The sequence below is a fragment of the Pristis pectinata genome, chromosome 9 (assembly GCF_009764475.1).
Source record: "Pristis pectinata isolate sPriPec2 chromosome 9, sPriPec2.1.pri, whole genome shotgun sequence".
Lineage (NCBI taxonomy): Eukaryota > Metazoa > Chordata > Chondrichthyes > Rhinopristiformes > Pristidae > Pristis > Pristis pectinata.
The window spans coordinates 45,969,432-45,985,903 of NC_067413.1; the positions used below are offsets into that span (position 1 = coordinate 45,969,432).

Consider the following 16,472-nt stretch of genomic DNA (forward strand, 5'->3'; position numbering starts at 1 on the left):
AACTAGGTCTTATCCCTATCTCGACTGGTCCTTCTACGAACTTTGACTTTAAAATCACCCTGTGAAAAGGGACAGACATGGTCTCACCTGTAACGCCTCGTACTAGATTTACTTCACCAGTGTCACTTTCTTCACCAAAATTTAAAACACTGTCCAGCAAGAGAGATTGACTAGCCCCAGTATCTCTAAGAATTTTCACTGGCACCTGGGGTGACTCATCATTCAGTGAAACAAAACCCTCTGATACATACGAACGGAATTCTTTTCTCACCTCCTCCAACTTTTCCGCTTTTCCCTCTTGCAAGGACTGATCTTTAACAGCATCTCCTAAACCTTTTTGATTTTTAATTGCCTGAAAGCAAACATTGGGCCCAGCTTCCTTCTTTTTCTTCAAAAGGGCACAATTAGATATCACGTGGCCAGGTTTCCTACAGTAATAACAAGTACGCTCAACAGGTTTCTCCAGCCCTGGCTTCTTTTCATCTTTTCCTTTTTGATTACCTCCCAATTTAATCTCTGGTTTACCTGGATTGTCTTTGTAACTCTTTTGAAAGGTTTTAGGTTGTCCCCATTTGGATTTATGGGTTAAAGCATAATCATCTGCCAACCTAGCAGTTTCTTGTAAAGTTTCCACTGCCTTTTCATTTAAATATGTTGTTAATTCAGCTGGAACACATCTTTTAAAGTCTTCCACCAGTATCAATTCTGTCAATTTATCATAATCCCCATCTACATTTTTAGCCAGGCACCATCGTTCAAAACATATTCTCTTTCCATTGGCAAATTCCATATAAGTCTGATCTGCAGATTTCCTCAAGTCTCTGAATTTTTGTCTATAAGCCTCAGGGACCAATTCATAGGCCTTCAATATAGCTTGTTTTACCTTGGTATAATCAGCTGCATCCTCAACAGACAAAGCAGAATAAGCTTTTTGAGCTTTACCTTTAATCACACTCTGTACCATAAGAGCCCATCCTTTCCTTGGCCAGTTTGAACTCACAGCAACCTTTTCAAAATGTTGGAAATACTGATCAACCTGATCTTCTTCAAACGGAGGGACTAATCGAACCTCCCTGCTGGCTGAAAAATCATCATCAGAATCAGATTCCGAACTCCTACGCTTCATTTGTAACTCATGCTGCCTCTTTTTCTCCTCGTTATCCAGCTCCATCTGCTTCATTGCTAGATCAGCCTCTATCTTCATCTGAGTTAGCTTTTGTTCAGCCTCTATCTTTAACTGGGTTTGCTCTCGTTCAGCCTCTAATCTCTTTTGCTCTCGTTCAGCTTCTAATTTATTTTGCTCTCGTTCAGCCTCTATCTTTGCCAGCTGCACCTGTGCCTCAGAAATTGCTATTTCACTGCCAGGAAACTGTTTTAACACTTCCTTCTCAAACACCTTCTTTTCCACATAATGGCCAGCTATCAGTCTCTGAATATCTGCCTTTCTCATAGACTGCTTTACTTCTGTAAGGTTTAGCCTTGTAGCAATCTTTATCAAATCATCCTTTTTCGCCACCTCCAATCCCTTTTGGGTTGGTGACTCCAAAAATGCCTTAATATCCATTGCTGCTGGTTTCCACACACACAAGCCAATTAAAAAGAATTTATCAGACCTCCCTCAAAAATCTTTGGATTGAATCTCGAACAAATCTCGTCAATCTGGGGTACAATCCCAGACGACACTTGTTAACCTTGGGAACTATCCCGGACGAGCCCCCAATTTTGTCACAAACCAGCAACAAAAGAAACACACTGAGCATGATTCAGTGTTAAAAACTATTTTATTAATCACTACTTATGATAATACGTAAAATAAAAGTAAAAATGTTAGTATGTTAGAATTCAAAAAATGTTAAACCTCGAACGTTAACCCCAAAACTAAACTCTTCGTGTGTGTGTGTGACAAAGTCCAAAACTCCCAGTTCCTGAATGGTTCTTAAAGTTCAGTTCCGCAAGCCATAAGGTGAAATATGAGCAAGGGCTTCTTCAACAACCACCGTTGTCTGAAGATAAGATGTAGATGTAGAAAAACATAGAGAGAGTACATACGAAATCCAAATGTTCCACGATGGAACCCAAACGACTCTTCAGTGTTTACTCGGTAGTGACTTCCTCACCCCGAAAAGCATCCGAACCGTGGTCGTCCACATACAAATACCTGTTTCCTTCTACAGGTCAGCAACAAAGTGAACTCCACCGGATTACTTCCAGCTTCCATACATGGATTTCAGTGGCAAACACAGTTATTGTTTCTCATCCATCAATAGAGAAAACAAGCAGGCTGGTGTCTCTCTCCCTTCTCTCTCTCTCTTCTTCTTCTTCTTCTTCTGACTTCTTCAACAACGTCATTACGTCCTTTATCTTCTATTGACGTAAGCACGCCCCACACACACATACACACACACTCTCTATCTTAAAGGGACTTTCACTGAGTCCGTAACACCTCACTGAAAGAAATAGTTTGTCTACCTTAGCGATTACCTTACTCACTTAAAACAAAATCCCTCTGCATACTATAGAGGAGATTATAAACCATGATTATGTAAGTTGCCTCAAAATTAAACCAGACCAGAAACATTAAAATTGTTTCTCTCCACAGTTGGTGCTTGACCTGCTGAGCATTATATTATTTTAGTTCACGTTACATATGTCTGTCAAGTGATTCAATGCATTATCTCTGAACTTAATTGATTCACATTTTATTAAAAAAGTATATAGAAAATAATGTGAATATGCAGCAGGCCATGTAGCAACATGCGAACTGGAACTGGAAAATGCTACCAATTTAACAAATTTGAAACAGCTACAGGTTAAGAAGAGGAGACAAGGGGATGAAAGAACGAAACCACAGCAGCTTGACAGCTGGAAACAAGGCATGATTAAATGAGGTGTAGAATATTTATGCACCACCTGTTGTGTAAACACATGAGAGCAGGCACTTAACTCTGAAATTACTGAACTCTATCTCTGGTCTGGAAGATTGTAAATTGCCAAATCACAAGCAGAGGTGTTGTTACCCAAGCTTTATTGGAGTAGTTGTCAGAAAGTGGGTGGAAGGGAGAATGAATGAACCAAATGATCAGAAGGTCAGGGGCATATCAAGTGGGATCAGTCTGTAAAGCTGATACCCAGTATCAATGTTTCTCTTGCCTGTAAATGGCTCGGACACTCATAAACATTGAAAAACATTCAAAAATGGAAGTGTGAACAGATAATTAAAAACAAAATGATTAATTTTTAAAAGGATGAAAAATATCAAGAACAATATACATTTAAGTTCACTCAATTAATAAAAATACATTTGTTCACTCAATAAATTCAAAAAATATAAAGTCTTTCAAACTTCTGTTTTCCTTGTAGTGCTCTCTGTTGAAATGAGTGGAAACAATCCACACATTTAGCATTCAGATTTCTCTGAAAACTTACAAGAAATGGGCATTGCTACACTGAATTCCAGGAGTCCAACACTGCAGTACCATCAATATGACAGTGTAATTTTGGTTGGAGAGAGGCACACTACTGTGAAAAGTAGATTTGTAAATTGAGGACACATACCCCACAGACTCAATGGCATTACAGTGAAGATCTGTAACTCGAGAAATACTTCTATACTAACCTTACTAAGAAATAATTCTGGTCACTAGATGTAGCTTGAACATTTTGATCTGGGTTGAGGTGGTTATATTCTTTCAGAACAGCCAGGGAAATTAGTGGCACCTACATGGTTCTGAAGCCCTATACCACATTTAGAATAATTATTCATAAGACAAAGTTACAGATTATAGTTCATAGAAGACAGCCTAATTATGAATAAGCCTTGTTGCTGTGAAAGCTGAGAATGTTGGGTAGGAGCCAAATTATAGCATAGGTATACACTCTGTATAATTAGAAGAATTGCCTACCTCTTTACGAACCATACTGCACTCAGATTGGTCCAGAAGGATATTTAGCACCGTACCCCATAATCCTCCGGAGATGTTTTGACAGCTGGCTGCTAATGCAACACAGCCACTTTCGACCAGTGTTAATGCTGATCCAATACCCAAGCTGCCAAAACGAACCTAGCAAAATTCGAACAGAAACATAGCAGGCATTGTTCAAAATTTTACAATGAATTTTGTTCTTAGCACTGACATAACAAATGTACTTTATATTTCAAATGAATGGCATGAATAAAAACATTATATAAAAGTTGGCAGAGATCTGAATATAGGTTAATAAACGCTTGCAACATAGAAAAATTGATTTGCCATTATAGATTACTCTTCATGACCTCAAGACCTTGGAAACTTAGTACACCTGAAGAACATTAAGATGGATAAGTCCCCAGGGCCCAATGGGATCTATCCCAGGTTACTGAGAGAGGCCAGAGAGGACACTGCTGAGGCCCTGACAGAAATCTTTGTATCCTCTTTAGCCTCAGGTGAAGTTCCAGACGGTTAGAGAATAGCCAATGTTGTTCCTCTAGCTAAGGGCATTAGGACCAAACCAGGAAATTATCTGCCAGAGAGCTTTTTTTCAGTGGTGGAGAAATTATTGGAGGTGATTCTTAGGGATAAGATCTCCTTGCATCTGGAAAACCATAGACTTATTAGAGATAGCTAGTATGGCTTTGTGCACGGGAGGTCATGTCTTACAAACTTGATTGAGATTTTTTTGAAGAGGTGACAAAAATGACTGATGAAGCTTGGGCAGCAAATGTTGTATACATGGACTTAAGCTTTTAACAAGGTCCCTCATGGTAAGCTGATCCAGAAGATTATGGCACATGGCAACTTGGTAGATTAGATTCAAAATTGGCTTGGCCATAGAAGACAAAGGATAGTGGTTGAGGGGTGTTATTCTGACTAGAAGACTGTGACCAGTGGTGGTCCACAAGGATCAGTGCTCAGACCTTTGTTGTTTGTGATATATAGAAATGATTTGGATGAAGGTGTAGGTGGGCTAATTATTAAGTTTGCAGACAACACAACAAATGGCAGAATTGTGGATAGTGAGAAAGGTCGTCAAACAATTGAGCAAGATAATAGACCAGTTGCACGTATGGACAGATGGAGTTTAATCCGAAGTGTGAGGTGTTGCACTTGTGAGGTCAAAAAGGAAAGTATACAGTAACTGGTAGGACTCTTAGGAGTACTGATGCGCAGAGGGATCTTTGAGTGCAAGACCATAGTTCCCTGAAAGCAGCAACACAAGTAGACAGAGTAGTAAAGGCAGTGTACTGCATACTTGCCTTCATTGGTTGGGGTTTTGAGCACAAAAGTCGGGAAGTCATTTTACAGTTGTATAAAACTTTGGTTGAGCCAGATTTGGAGTATTGTGTGTAGTTCTGGTTGCTGCATTACAGGAAGGATGTGGAGGCTTTAGCGAGGGTGCAGAAGAGGCTTACAATGATGCTGCTTGGATTACAGAGCATTAGCTATAAGGAGCTATTGGAATGCTATCTCTGGAGCATCGGAGGCCGAGGGATGACCTGATAGATGTATGTAAAATTATGAGAGGCATATTTAGGGTAGATAGAGTCTTTTCCCCAGGGTGGAAATGTCAAATACTAGAGGAAATAGCTTTAAAGTGAAAGGGGGGGGCGGAGTTTAAAGGAGATTTACAAGGCAAGTTTTTTTTGGTTTACAGAGAGTGGTAGGTGCCTGAAGTGCACTGCCAGGAGAAGTGGCGGAAGCAGATACAATAGTAGGCACTTAGACAGACACATGAACAGGCAGGGAATGGAGGGACACAGACCATGTGCAGTTTAAATTGGCATCATGGTTGGCACAGACATCATGGGCTACAGGGCCTGTTCCTGTACTGTTCTATGTTCTATGCTTCAAGTAAGAGTACTTCACTACCTGCAAGATAAAATATAGGAACTGATATCATGCAGAAAGCAGAGTGAGAAATTTCTGCACAGTAAACTCCCATAAACAGGAATAAGATAATGACCAGATAATGAATGTTTAGTACCAAGGAAAAATATAGATCAATACAGGGGGGATAACTCCCAGGTTTTCTTCAAAATAGTACCATGGGATCTCTTATGTCTATCTGGAAGAGCAAACAGGGTTTTCCAAAGCATTCCCTCAGTACTCCACTGGTGAGCCAGCCTAGAATTTTGAGATCAGGCCTCTGGCCTGGTAACTGCACCCATACCCTTCTGACTGAGCAACAAATCTGGAACCAACAGATATAATATTGTATTTCAGTAGCACCAGATGTGAACATTTAAGTGTAGAATTATTTTCTTCAGCAGGGAGGAAACAGATATAGTAATTTCTCAGCAAATGCAAGAGGAGAAATAAAGTTCAGAACTTGATTCATAAATTATTCTGGTTTATCAGTAGTAAGAATAATACATAATCTGTTCTATACAATGGAAGACAAATTTTTGACCTGGATAGGAAAGTGGCTGAGTAGCCAGAAGCAGAGAAAGGATGATGATGAGCAGGTAGTCGAAGTGCTACATCATGTCAACTGGCATCTCGAAAGGATCTGCAATAGGACTGCAGCTCTATTTATAAATGACTTAAATAATAGGATAGAAAGTCATATATTCAAGTTTCCTGCTGACACAAAGAAAGGCATTGAGCAGTGTGAATAGAATAATTTGACTGAAAAGGAGATATTAACAGGTTGTGTGAATGGGCAAAACAGTGGCCTTGTAGGAAAAGGAGAGGCCATCCACTCTGATTTTAAAAAAAGGACATGGTACTTTCTAAATAATGAAAAGCAAGAAGCACTGAAGTTCCAAAGAAACTCTGGGGTCCATGTATTCTAGTCCATTAAAAGGCAATGGACAGGATCAAAAAATGCTGCCTTTATATCTACAGGAACAGAAGTTCTGCAGAATTTATGCTTTGTCGGACTGGACAAAGCCCTTGCTAGGCCATATCTGGAATACTGCAAGCAGTCCTAAGCATCTCACCTCAGGAAGATTAATAGATTGATCTTGAAAAGACTACGGCATTGATTTAACAGGATGATACATGGACTTCAAGGATTAGATCACAAGGAGAAATGAAAGAAAACAGAATTCTATTCTGTGAAACATAGAGAGTTCAGGGGTGATTTGATTGAAGCTCATAAGATAGTAAAGGAAATTGATAGACAGGAACATGTACAAGAGAACTTACACACCTCAGGGTCTCGGTCAACCCAAAGAGGAATAAGCCAGGCTAGGTCCAATCGCGAAGGCACATGATCCTCATTGTTATGCTCGTAGGCCAAAGACCACATGGATATCCAATCCTAAAACAAAAATAAAGATGAAATAAACTCCTTTACTTGTTAGAGTTCAACCTATACGTAGATTCTAAATTAAACATAAAAGGCATACATATATGTTTTCCAAACAAAAGTACTGACATACTATTCACAGATGATTATAATCAGTACTGGTTATTCTTAGGACTGATGGAGGCTCATAGATCCAACTACCTTGGCTTAGACAAAGCTAACTGTGAAAAACTTTGTTGATTAATTAACAGGAAACATGTACATCAAGAATTATATTTCCTTTGGTTTAAGATTGTTTCTTTTTCCCCACAAAGTTCCTCATCAAACCATTCCGGTTTTTGCTACACCCATCAATAAAGCCACTCTTCACTTAAATGAACTAGCAAATCCCAAAACTTGTTGGCCCCAGTCTTAGAGTGAATTCTGAGCTTCTGTGTTCACTTTCCATTCTGCAGAATAGTACTTTGCAGGGCTCAACAGAAAGCCAAAAGACGATAATCTCCAACCCTATCCAAGCAATCTGTGCCTCAAGAATGACCTGTTAAGCAAGCAACCAAATTAGTTTGGACCAGCCTTGGTGGGTTTACCTAGCAGCTGCTCACAAAATGACGTTATTCTACCATATCATCCAAGGTATTATCTGGAAAATCTTTTGAATCTTCACTATGTCAAAACAAATGTCAAGACACAGCAATTCTCAAGCCAGTTCCTCTGATTTTATATCAGGTTCCCATATTTGGAGAGAAACTTGATATAAACCATCCAAATTTTGTCATGAAAATCCCAAAACATCTCAGGGATGAGCAGTAACATGATGTTCCCTTAATGGAAGTACTACTTGATGAAATATGGAATATGAAAATATATTTAAACAGCACCTTTCATGAACTCTGGAAGTTAAGAGCACTCTATGGCAAGGGAAGTATATTTTGAACTGTGGTCACTTTTGTAATGCAAAATAACATGGTGATTATTCTATTAAGGAAAATTATATAACCGCCAAAAATGAATAAGGATAACCTATCATTTCTTAAAACTAGAAATGAATCAAACACTCCATCAATTGGTTCTCCATCAGCACTTTGCAGTGGCCTGCATAGCTTCCTGCTTAAAAAGGTACAGATTACCTCCCACAGATTGTAATAAGAATATAAGAACATAAGAAATAGGAGCAGGAGTAGGCCATCCAGCCCATCGAGCCTGCTCCATCATTCAATAAGATTATGGCTGATCTGAACTCAGTTCCATCTACCTGCCTTTGGAGATAATGCCTTTTGATAATGGAGTTGTGTAGATAATTGTTAGAGGTAGAAAAATGGATCAATTTATAGTTCAATTAGAATATGTTTGGCTACAAAAGGCAGAGAAGTACAAATTCACTGGAAAGATATGTTTTGTGGCTTTAGGAAGGATGGGGAGCCATTTTGTTTAATGTGTGGTGTGGCTCCAAGTTGTGTGCTGCATACCTTCCCGTTCATCGAGACTTGCAAATATGGTTTACTGTGGCAAGTAGGTCAAGAATCACCAAGTTAAACAAGCCAAACTTGGATATTGCTGGCTGTGATAAGTAGAAGTGATAAACCTCAGTGAACTCTCAGCAGAAATGCTCCCCCACTTGTAAACCTCATCTCAATTCCTCCACTAGCTCAACTCTCCTAACATCTTGGCAGCACAATTCAGATTCAGTACAAAAGTTGACACAATTTGCCCTTAAAATTACACTTAGATTTAAGGATGTCCACTATGAAAGACAGAAAGTTTTCAGAATCTGCAGACTAGAGCAGCCTTGTATCTGAATGACAAGGTCCAAATTTACTCAAAGTAGTAACCAGGTACCTTGTAAACTTTCTTTTCAATAACAATATTACATTCCATGCTAATGTTCACCAGTTTTGTTTATTTCTATGAACGAGAAGTGGAAAATGAGAAATAGAAAAGAACATCAAATCTTTAAGAATCATGGTTCACAGATGATAATCTTTCAACTGCCATAAGTATATTTTTATGTTTATCATTACAGTTCATCAACAAACATGGCTCTTCTGCAAATACAATGATTTCTGGGAAAAGTGCTCCAAAGTGCCCAAGGACAAAGCAATTTTCCTGGCTCTCCACCTTGGATAAAAGTTGACCCACCGCCCATCTCTAGCACCATCTGTTTCTGGTGTATTTTCCTGTATGTTATTTCTTGCATCTTTAGATCCTTATTTTCCCGTCTGTTGAAAGAGTTTACCCAGATCTAACAATCATAAAATATCCTCTTTCTTTTAAAAAGGTACATTATTATTCGACTCTTAATTCAAATATACTACATACTTGCGCTGTTGTGGACAAGACAACCTTTGCAGAAGTATATCATTTGAAATTTTGTAAGATCCTTAATTTCAAATGATCATAAGATGTCCTCCTAGTGTTTTGACCAATATTTTGCTTTCAAAAACAGATTAATCATTCAACTCAATCTATAGTATTTTAATATATCCAAATGCCATTGCCTCCCCATTTAAAAGATAGTGTTGCAATCTGAAGTAGTTTATTGTGTGTAATGTACTTTGAGATATATCCAAAAGTTGTGAGTATTCTTCATGATATAATAAATAGCACTGAGCGTAAAAACATTTTTGTAGTTTGAGAAAGGCAGGGATCTGTTTGTGCAGCAATGATACACACATTTCCAAGTAATTTCTGATCATGATAATCTTTCTATTGCTTTTTTTAAAAAAAAATTCAAAACCCTCGAGTTTAAACTCTTCAACATATACTATTCCATTCAGTGATACAATGGAAGTTTCTGTACTCTAAAGAATTCCCTAGCCAGACTTAAATTAGCAACTCCTGCTTAGATAATTGAATGCACATTGTGAAGAAAAATGGAAATTCTGGTCTGCAGTGATGAAAAATAGGCTATGCACAAATGCCTTTCTCTGTGGTTAGATCAGTGGAGGGGATGGTACAATGTAAGTGATCATAGTAGGGGAGAGTTCATGATGAGCCATCTGCATTAATAGATGTGACTTAAGAGGCACATAATCCTGAATCAGCATTTTCTGCATTTTCCTATCACCCCTTCAATAGAGTTGTGAACCCTAGGTACCATGCACGACAACCAGAGCCTCAAAGGCACAGTCAGAATCTGATCTAAATAAAGTCCCTTACATGAACTAAAGCAACAGTCATAAAAATAACAATAGCCCTGTTCAAGCAGTGGATTGGCAATGTGTTTGCTATTTTAAAGATTTTAAATACAATTCCACTGCCGACTTTGCCAGCTCCTTATCACTTTTCCCATCTTGTGCAATTAAATTGGTTTTGTTTTGTTGGTTTTGTTTCACCTGCCTCAGTATAGCTAGTGCATTTACAGCAATGCCTTCTCCTTCTGATCAATTTCAGAGTCTCCAGAGAGTTACATCCTCAGAAACAGCATCAGCTTCCATGAGTATGCTGTTTCAGTGGACCCAACAACTGCACGTGCTCTTTGGCATCCTCTCTGACATTGCGATTTGTAACTATAACCTTCTGTAAGGTTCATCTGTAATCTGGATGAAACCCATCATGGTGTCATTGCTATTTTTGCAATTAGTTCCATTCCTGAACTTAAACAACTGTTGGATTTAAATAAGGCAAGGCAAAATTTGCTATAATTGTTTTAAATCGCACATCCTCCTTGCATGAAGATTCCTTACTTCACTGTGTCTGCATCTGCCTCTGGTCACTACATCATCCCAGTTGCCTCAGTGCTGCTGAAATAGTGAAAATATTTTTTCCACTAAAACCAAATTGCTTAAAATTCAGCTGCTCTCTGCAACTCTGGCCTGCCATCCACAATTGTTGCCAATCTACTCTGCTTCCTTCTTCCCAAAAAAACTTAAGTTGAACTCCTTCCCCTCATATTTAAATCATTCCATGACCTCACATCACTCTACCTTTGCAAACTTCTCCAGTCTTCCAACTCTTCCACATTATTTTGTTTTCCGGAGCCAGGACGGATTAAAAATTGCCCTCAGACCCTCTGAAATTTCTTCCCTTGCTTCTTTAAATACCCAGGGAAATATTTCATCTGGGCCTGGCAACTTATCCACATCTGAAGATGTTAAATGTGCCATTACTTTCTCTTTCACTAGGTTTATCTCATTCAATATTTCACTTAAGTCAAACTACAATCATACCCCATGTTTTTGTTATAAAAAAATTGTTTTCCAACTCAATGATTCAGAGACTGTTCAGTTTTATTAATGTATCTATAAAACACTTAAGGCTTTTTTTAAATATTAAAGGTGCTACATAAAATGCCATTTGCTGCTGTTCATAAATATGTTACAGGATTCACATTTTCAAAGGAATCAATGCAACGTGTTTATAAAGTCAACCTTGGAAGAGCTGGATAGATTAGAACACCGTCATATCACCTCTATGATTCAAACTTGAACATAGCTAAACTTGATGGTAAAAAAGCCCTTTCAGAAAGATTGAAATAACCTATCTTACATGCAAGAAGTATCAGGACTAAGGGTGATGAGCTGAGAACTTGGATAAGTACATGGGACTATGATATTGTGGCTCTTGCAGAGACTTATCTGTCACCAGGGCAGGAATGGATATTGGATATTCCTGGATTTCAGTGCTTTAAAAGGGACAGGGAGGGGGGGGGGAAGAAGAGGAGGAGGGGTGGAATTACTGGTCAGGGATACTATTACAGCTGGAGAAAGGGTGGATAACGTAGCAGGATCCTCTCTAGAGTCAGTATGGGTGGATTTTAGTAAGGCGTTTGACAAGGTTCCACATGGTAGGCTTCTTCAGAAGGTCAGAGGGCATGGGATCCAGGGAGGCTTGGCTGTGTGGATTCAGAATTGGCTTGCCTGTAGAAAGCAGAGGGTTGTGGTGGAGGGAGCGTATTCAGATTGGAGGGCTGTGACTAACGGTGTCCCACAAGGATCGGTTCTGGGACCTCTACTTTTCGTGATTTTTTATTAATGACTTGGATGAGGGGGGTAGAAGGGTGGGTTAGCAAGTTTGCAGATGACACAAACGTCAGTGGTGTTGTGGATAGTGTGGAGGACTGTCGAAGATTGCAGAGGGACATTGATAGGATGCAGAGCTGGGCTGAGAAGTGGCAGATGGAGTTCAATCCAGAGAAGTGTGAGGTGGTACACTTTGGAAGGACAAACTCCAAGGCAGAGTACAAGGTTAGTGGCAGGATTCTGGGTAGCGTGGAGGAGCAGAGGGATCTGGGGGTTCATATCCACAGATCCCTGAAAGTTGCCTCACAGGTGGATAGGGTAGTTAAGAAAGCTTATGGGATGTTAGCTTTCATAAGTCGGGGGATCGAGTTTAAGAGCTGCAAGATAATGATGCAGCTCTACAAAACTCTGGTTAGACCACACTTGGAGTACTGTGTCCAGTGCTGGTTGCCTCATTATAGGAAGGATGTGGAGGCGTTGGAAAGAGTGCAGAGGAAATTTACCAGGATGCTGCCTGGTTTGGAGAGTATGCATTATGAGGAGAGACTAAGGGAGCTGGGGCTTTACTCTTTGGAGAGGAGGATGAGGGGAGACATGATAGAGGTATACAAGATATTAAGAGGAATAGATAGAGTAGACAGCCAGCGCCTCTTTCCCAGGGCACCAATGCTCAATACAAGAGGACATGGCTTTAAGGTAATGGGTGGGAAGTTCAAGGGAGATGTCAGAGGGAGGGTTTTCACCCAGAGAGTGGTTGGTGCATGGAATGTGCTGCCTGGGGCGGTGGTGCAGGCAGGTACGTTGGTCAAATTCAAGAGATTGTTAGATAAGCATATGGAGGAATTTAAAATAGGGGGATATGTGGGAGGAAGGGGTTAGATAGTCTTAGGCGTGGTTTAAAGGTCAGCACAACATGGTGGGCCGAAAGGCCTGTATTGTGCTGTACTGTTCTATGGTTCTATGTGTTGATTGTCAATTAAAAAAAAAACCTGGAATCTAAGCACAAGGCATTCAAAGCAGAAAAATGTGTTTTTCCTCTTTCTTGCACTTTCTAGCTATTAAAGGAACCAAGGGATGTGGGTACATTGCAAGAAAGTGGTGCTGAGTTTAAAGATCAGCCATGATCTTGTTCAGTGGTTAGCAGGCATGAGGGGCTGAATAGCCTGCTCCTTGTAACTTAAGGGGAGAGAGCAAAGCAACCCTAGAAGGCAGAGAGAACCAATCAATCAGACTTGTACAAAAAGGAGAGAGAACTAAACAACCACAAAAGGCAGAGAGGGAACCAACCGAGCTCTGGGAGAGTGAGAAAGAACCAACCGAGCTACAGAATAAAGAAAGGAACAGAGAACCAACTCAGTCTGCAGGAGAAAAATATCCCAGTACCAGGGAGGGAAGCAACACAACCCCAAGAGACAGAGAGAACCCAGAAATCAATAAATACCAAGATCATGTGTCCCAGGCTGCTAGGAGGCCAAGGGACAAGATTGCTGGAGAACCAATATTTTCATCTTTGTTAGCTATGGGTGAAGTACAGGATGACTGAAGGAGCTAGGGCTTTACTCATTGGAGAGGAGGAGGATGGGAGACATGATAGAGGTATACAAAATATTGAGAGGAACAGATAGAGTGGACAGCCAGCGCCTCTTTCCCAGGGCACCAATGCTCAATACAAGAGGACATGGCTTTAAGGTAATGGGTGGGAAGTTCAAGGGAGATGTCAGAGGGAGGGTTTTCACCCAGAGAGTGGTTGGTGCATGGAATGTGCTGCCTGGGGTGGTGGTGAAGGCTGCTACGTTGGTCAAGTTCAAGAGATTGTTTAATAAGCATATAGAGGAATTTAAGATAGAGGGATATGTGGAAGGAAGGGGTTAGATAGTCTTAGGTGTGGTTTGAAGGCTGGCACAACATGGTGGGCCGAAGGGCCTGTATTGTGCTGTATTGTTCTATGGTTCTATGGTTAAGAAGAATGTTCCTGGGCAGGCACTTAATTCTTTTTGATCTTCAGAGACATTGGCCCAGCAACTCAATCACGAAACAGCCATCTCTAAACAGATGCTTTTTAAATGGTAGAGGACCAAATTGTAGGAAAATAATTAAATGTGAACCGCATTGGGTAGTTCATAATATCCTTTGCATATAATAAAAGAATTGATTGCACTTTTATGTACATATCAAGCATACACTAATATTAGTGATGTCAATTATTGTGCAATGCACATTGATATCTCGCCTGTGAAATTGATTCATGTATAGTAATTAACAGACAGTGACAGCAAGGCAAAGGATGTCAGGTCTGAATCACAGGAGAAAGGTCTGAACATGTAATGGAAATGCAAATAAAAACAAAAATGTTAACAACACTGAAAAGTTCAGGCAATGTTTATGGAAAAAGGAATAGAAACTGAAAATGCTAGAAATACCTAGCATGTCAGGCAATTCTCTATGGAGAGAAAAACATAATTTATGTTTCAAGTGTTCAAGTGGAGGACATGGTATCTCTGAGGTCCCTTGACATAAGTGTGACCATTTTTGAGAAAGGAGACTGTGGTAACTACAGAAGGGTCTCCCTAGTGTCTGTAACAAGTGGAAGCATTTCAAGGGTCCTCCTCAACCACCTCCTCCATGGCCAAAATACTGCTTCCTGAATTGCAGTGTAAACTCCATCCATCTAGAAGCAGAGGGAACATGATCTTCAGTGCACAACAGATGAAAAGTACGGAGCAATAAACAACCATTATAAATAGCATTTTTGACAAAATCCTATAATTCTACCAACAGAGGGAGTGTGGAGCATCTTTCTCAAACTTGGCTGCCTTCAGAAATTCAGCACCATTTTTACACAGATCCTTCTTATGGCCAGGAGTGAGTAGGAGATCAGGCAGACACGGCAAGCATCAAAGGAAGGGAAAGATCGTAGAGTTGGGAGAGAGAGCGCAATGGTGTTTAGGGGGCCAGTTGAAGATCAGGAAAGGAATTGCGCAGATTGTTTAAGTGTAGGGAGGTGGGAGACATTGTTGCTGAGGACTGTGGGAGTCCTTTACTTACCTGAAAGTCTCCCAGATTAGAGTTGTGGAATTACCATTCTATACTCCCATGACAGGCATTCCCAGACAACACTGTCCAAGTCTCCCTGCAAAGCTTCTAAAGGAGCTTTATACGAGAAGCTACTTCCTACAGCGCCAGACACCCAGGTTCAATCCTGATTTTGGACGTGTCTGTGTGTTGTTTGCACATTCTCCCTGTAACCATGTGGGTTTCCCCCAGGTGCTCCAATTTATTCACAAATCCCAAAGAGACGTGGGTTGCTAAGTTAATTTCCCTGCATAAAATGCCCATTGTGTGTAGGTGAGTGGCAGAATGTGGGGGGAATTGAGGAGAATGTGGGAAGAATAAAAATGAGATTAATTCAGGATTAATGTAAATGCATGGCTGATAACACAGGCTCAATAGGCCAAAGGGCCCAGTTTCCAGGCAGCATTTCTCTATGACTCAATGTGTATTACCAATGTCAAAATCCCACTGGGGTGCCAGGTTGAATTTTATAACTAGATTCAACTCAGAAATAGTCACAAACACCATTTACTCTGGCTCAAGTCAGTTTTTCAATCTCAATAAGCTGAGAAAGCAGAGCTGTGGGATCCAATTTCCTTGTACTTTTTTTTGTTAATTAGCACTGATTTTTTTCCCCCAAAATCCAGGATATTGTTTCTGCAGGTAACAACATACAGTAGTTACTTACCTAACTACTGCTTTCCTCATTACCCTGTTTGTCTCTTGCATTTATCACACATATTATCAATCTGTATTTTCCATATCACAATGCTTCACTTTAAGATTGGTTACAGTGAACCTGCTGGTAACCATTATTCTCCATTATTGACATCCAAATTAACAACCTAAATTTTAATGATCTTCTAATTTCAAAGCATCTTAGCAGAGTCTTTAGATAAGTTGTACACATTTACTCTTTTTAAAGCTCCATACTCCCATGTATACCATTCTTCCTTCACCTTCACTCTGTCATTCCCCCACCTAATTGGTATTGGTTTATTATCGTCACTTGTACCAAGGTACAGTAAAAAAATTTGTCTTGCATACCGACTGTACAGGTCAATTCATTACACAGTGCAGTTACGTTGCATTAGTACAGAGTGCATTTACGTAGTACAGGTAAAAACAGTAACAGCACAGAGTAAAGTGTCACAACTACAAAGAAAGTGCGGTGCAAGGTCACAACAAGGTAGATCGTGAGGTCAGAGTCTATTAGCATCATAGGAATGTTAA

The 16,472-nt window shown here is 39.9% G+C and overlaps 1 protein-coding gene across 3 annotated transcripts in view; it reads right to left on the bottom strand.

Annotated features, from left to right (window-relative positions):
• Positions 1-16,472, bottom strand: part of rttn (rotatin) — a 184,017-nt gene that overhangs the window by 58,407 nt on the left and 109,138 nt on the right. For all 3 annotated transcript variants that reach the window (XM_052024022.1, XM_052024021.1, XM_052024023.1), the window contains 2 exons: positions 7,132-7,242; positions 3,903-4,061 (listed from right to left, as the gene is read on the bottom strand). In XM_052024022.1, coding sequence (XP_051879982.1) covers positions 3,903-4,061; positions 7,132-7,242 — 270 coding nt within the window. The remainder of the gene's footprint in view (positions 1-3,902; positions 4,062-7,131; positions 7,243-16,472) is intronic.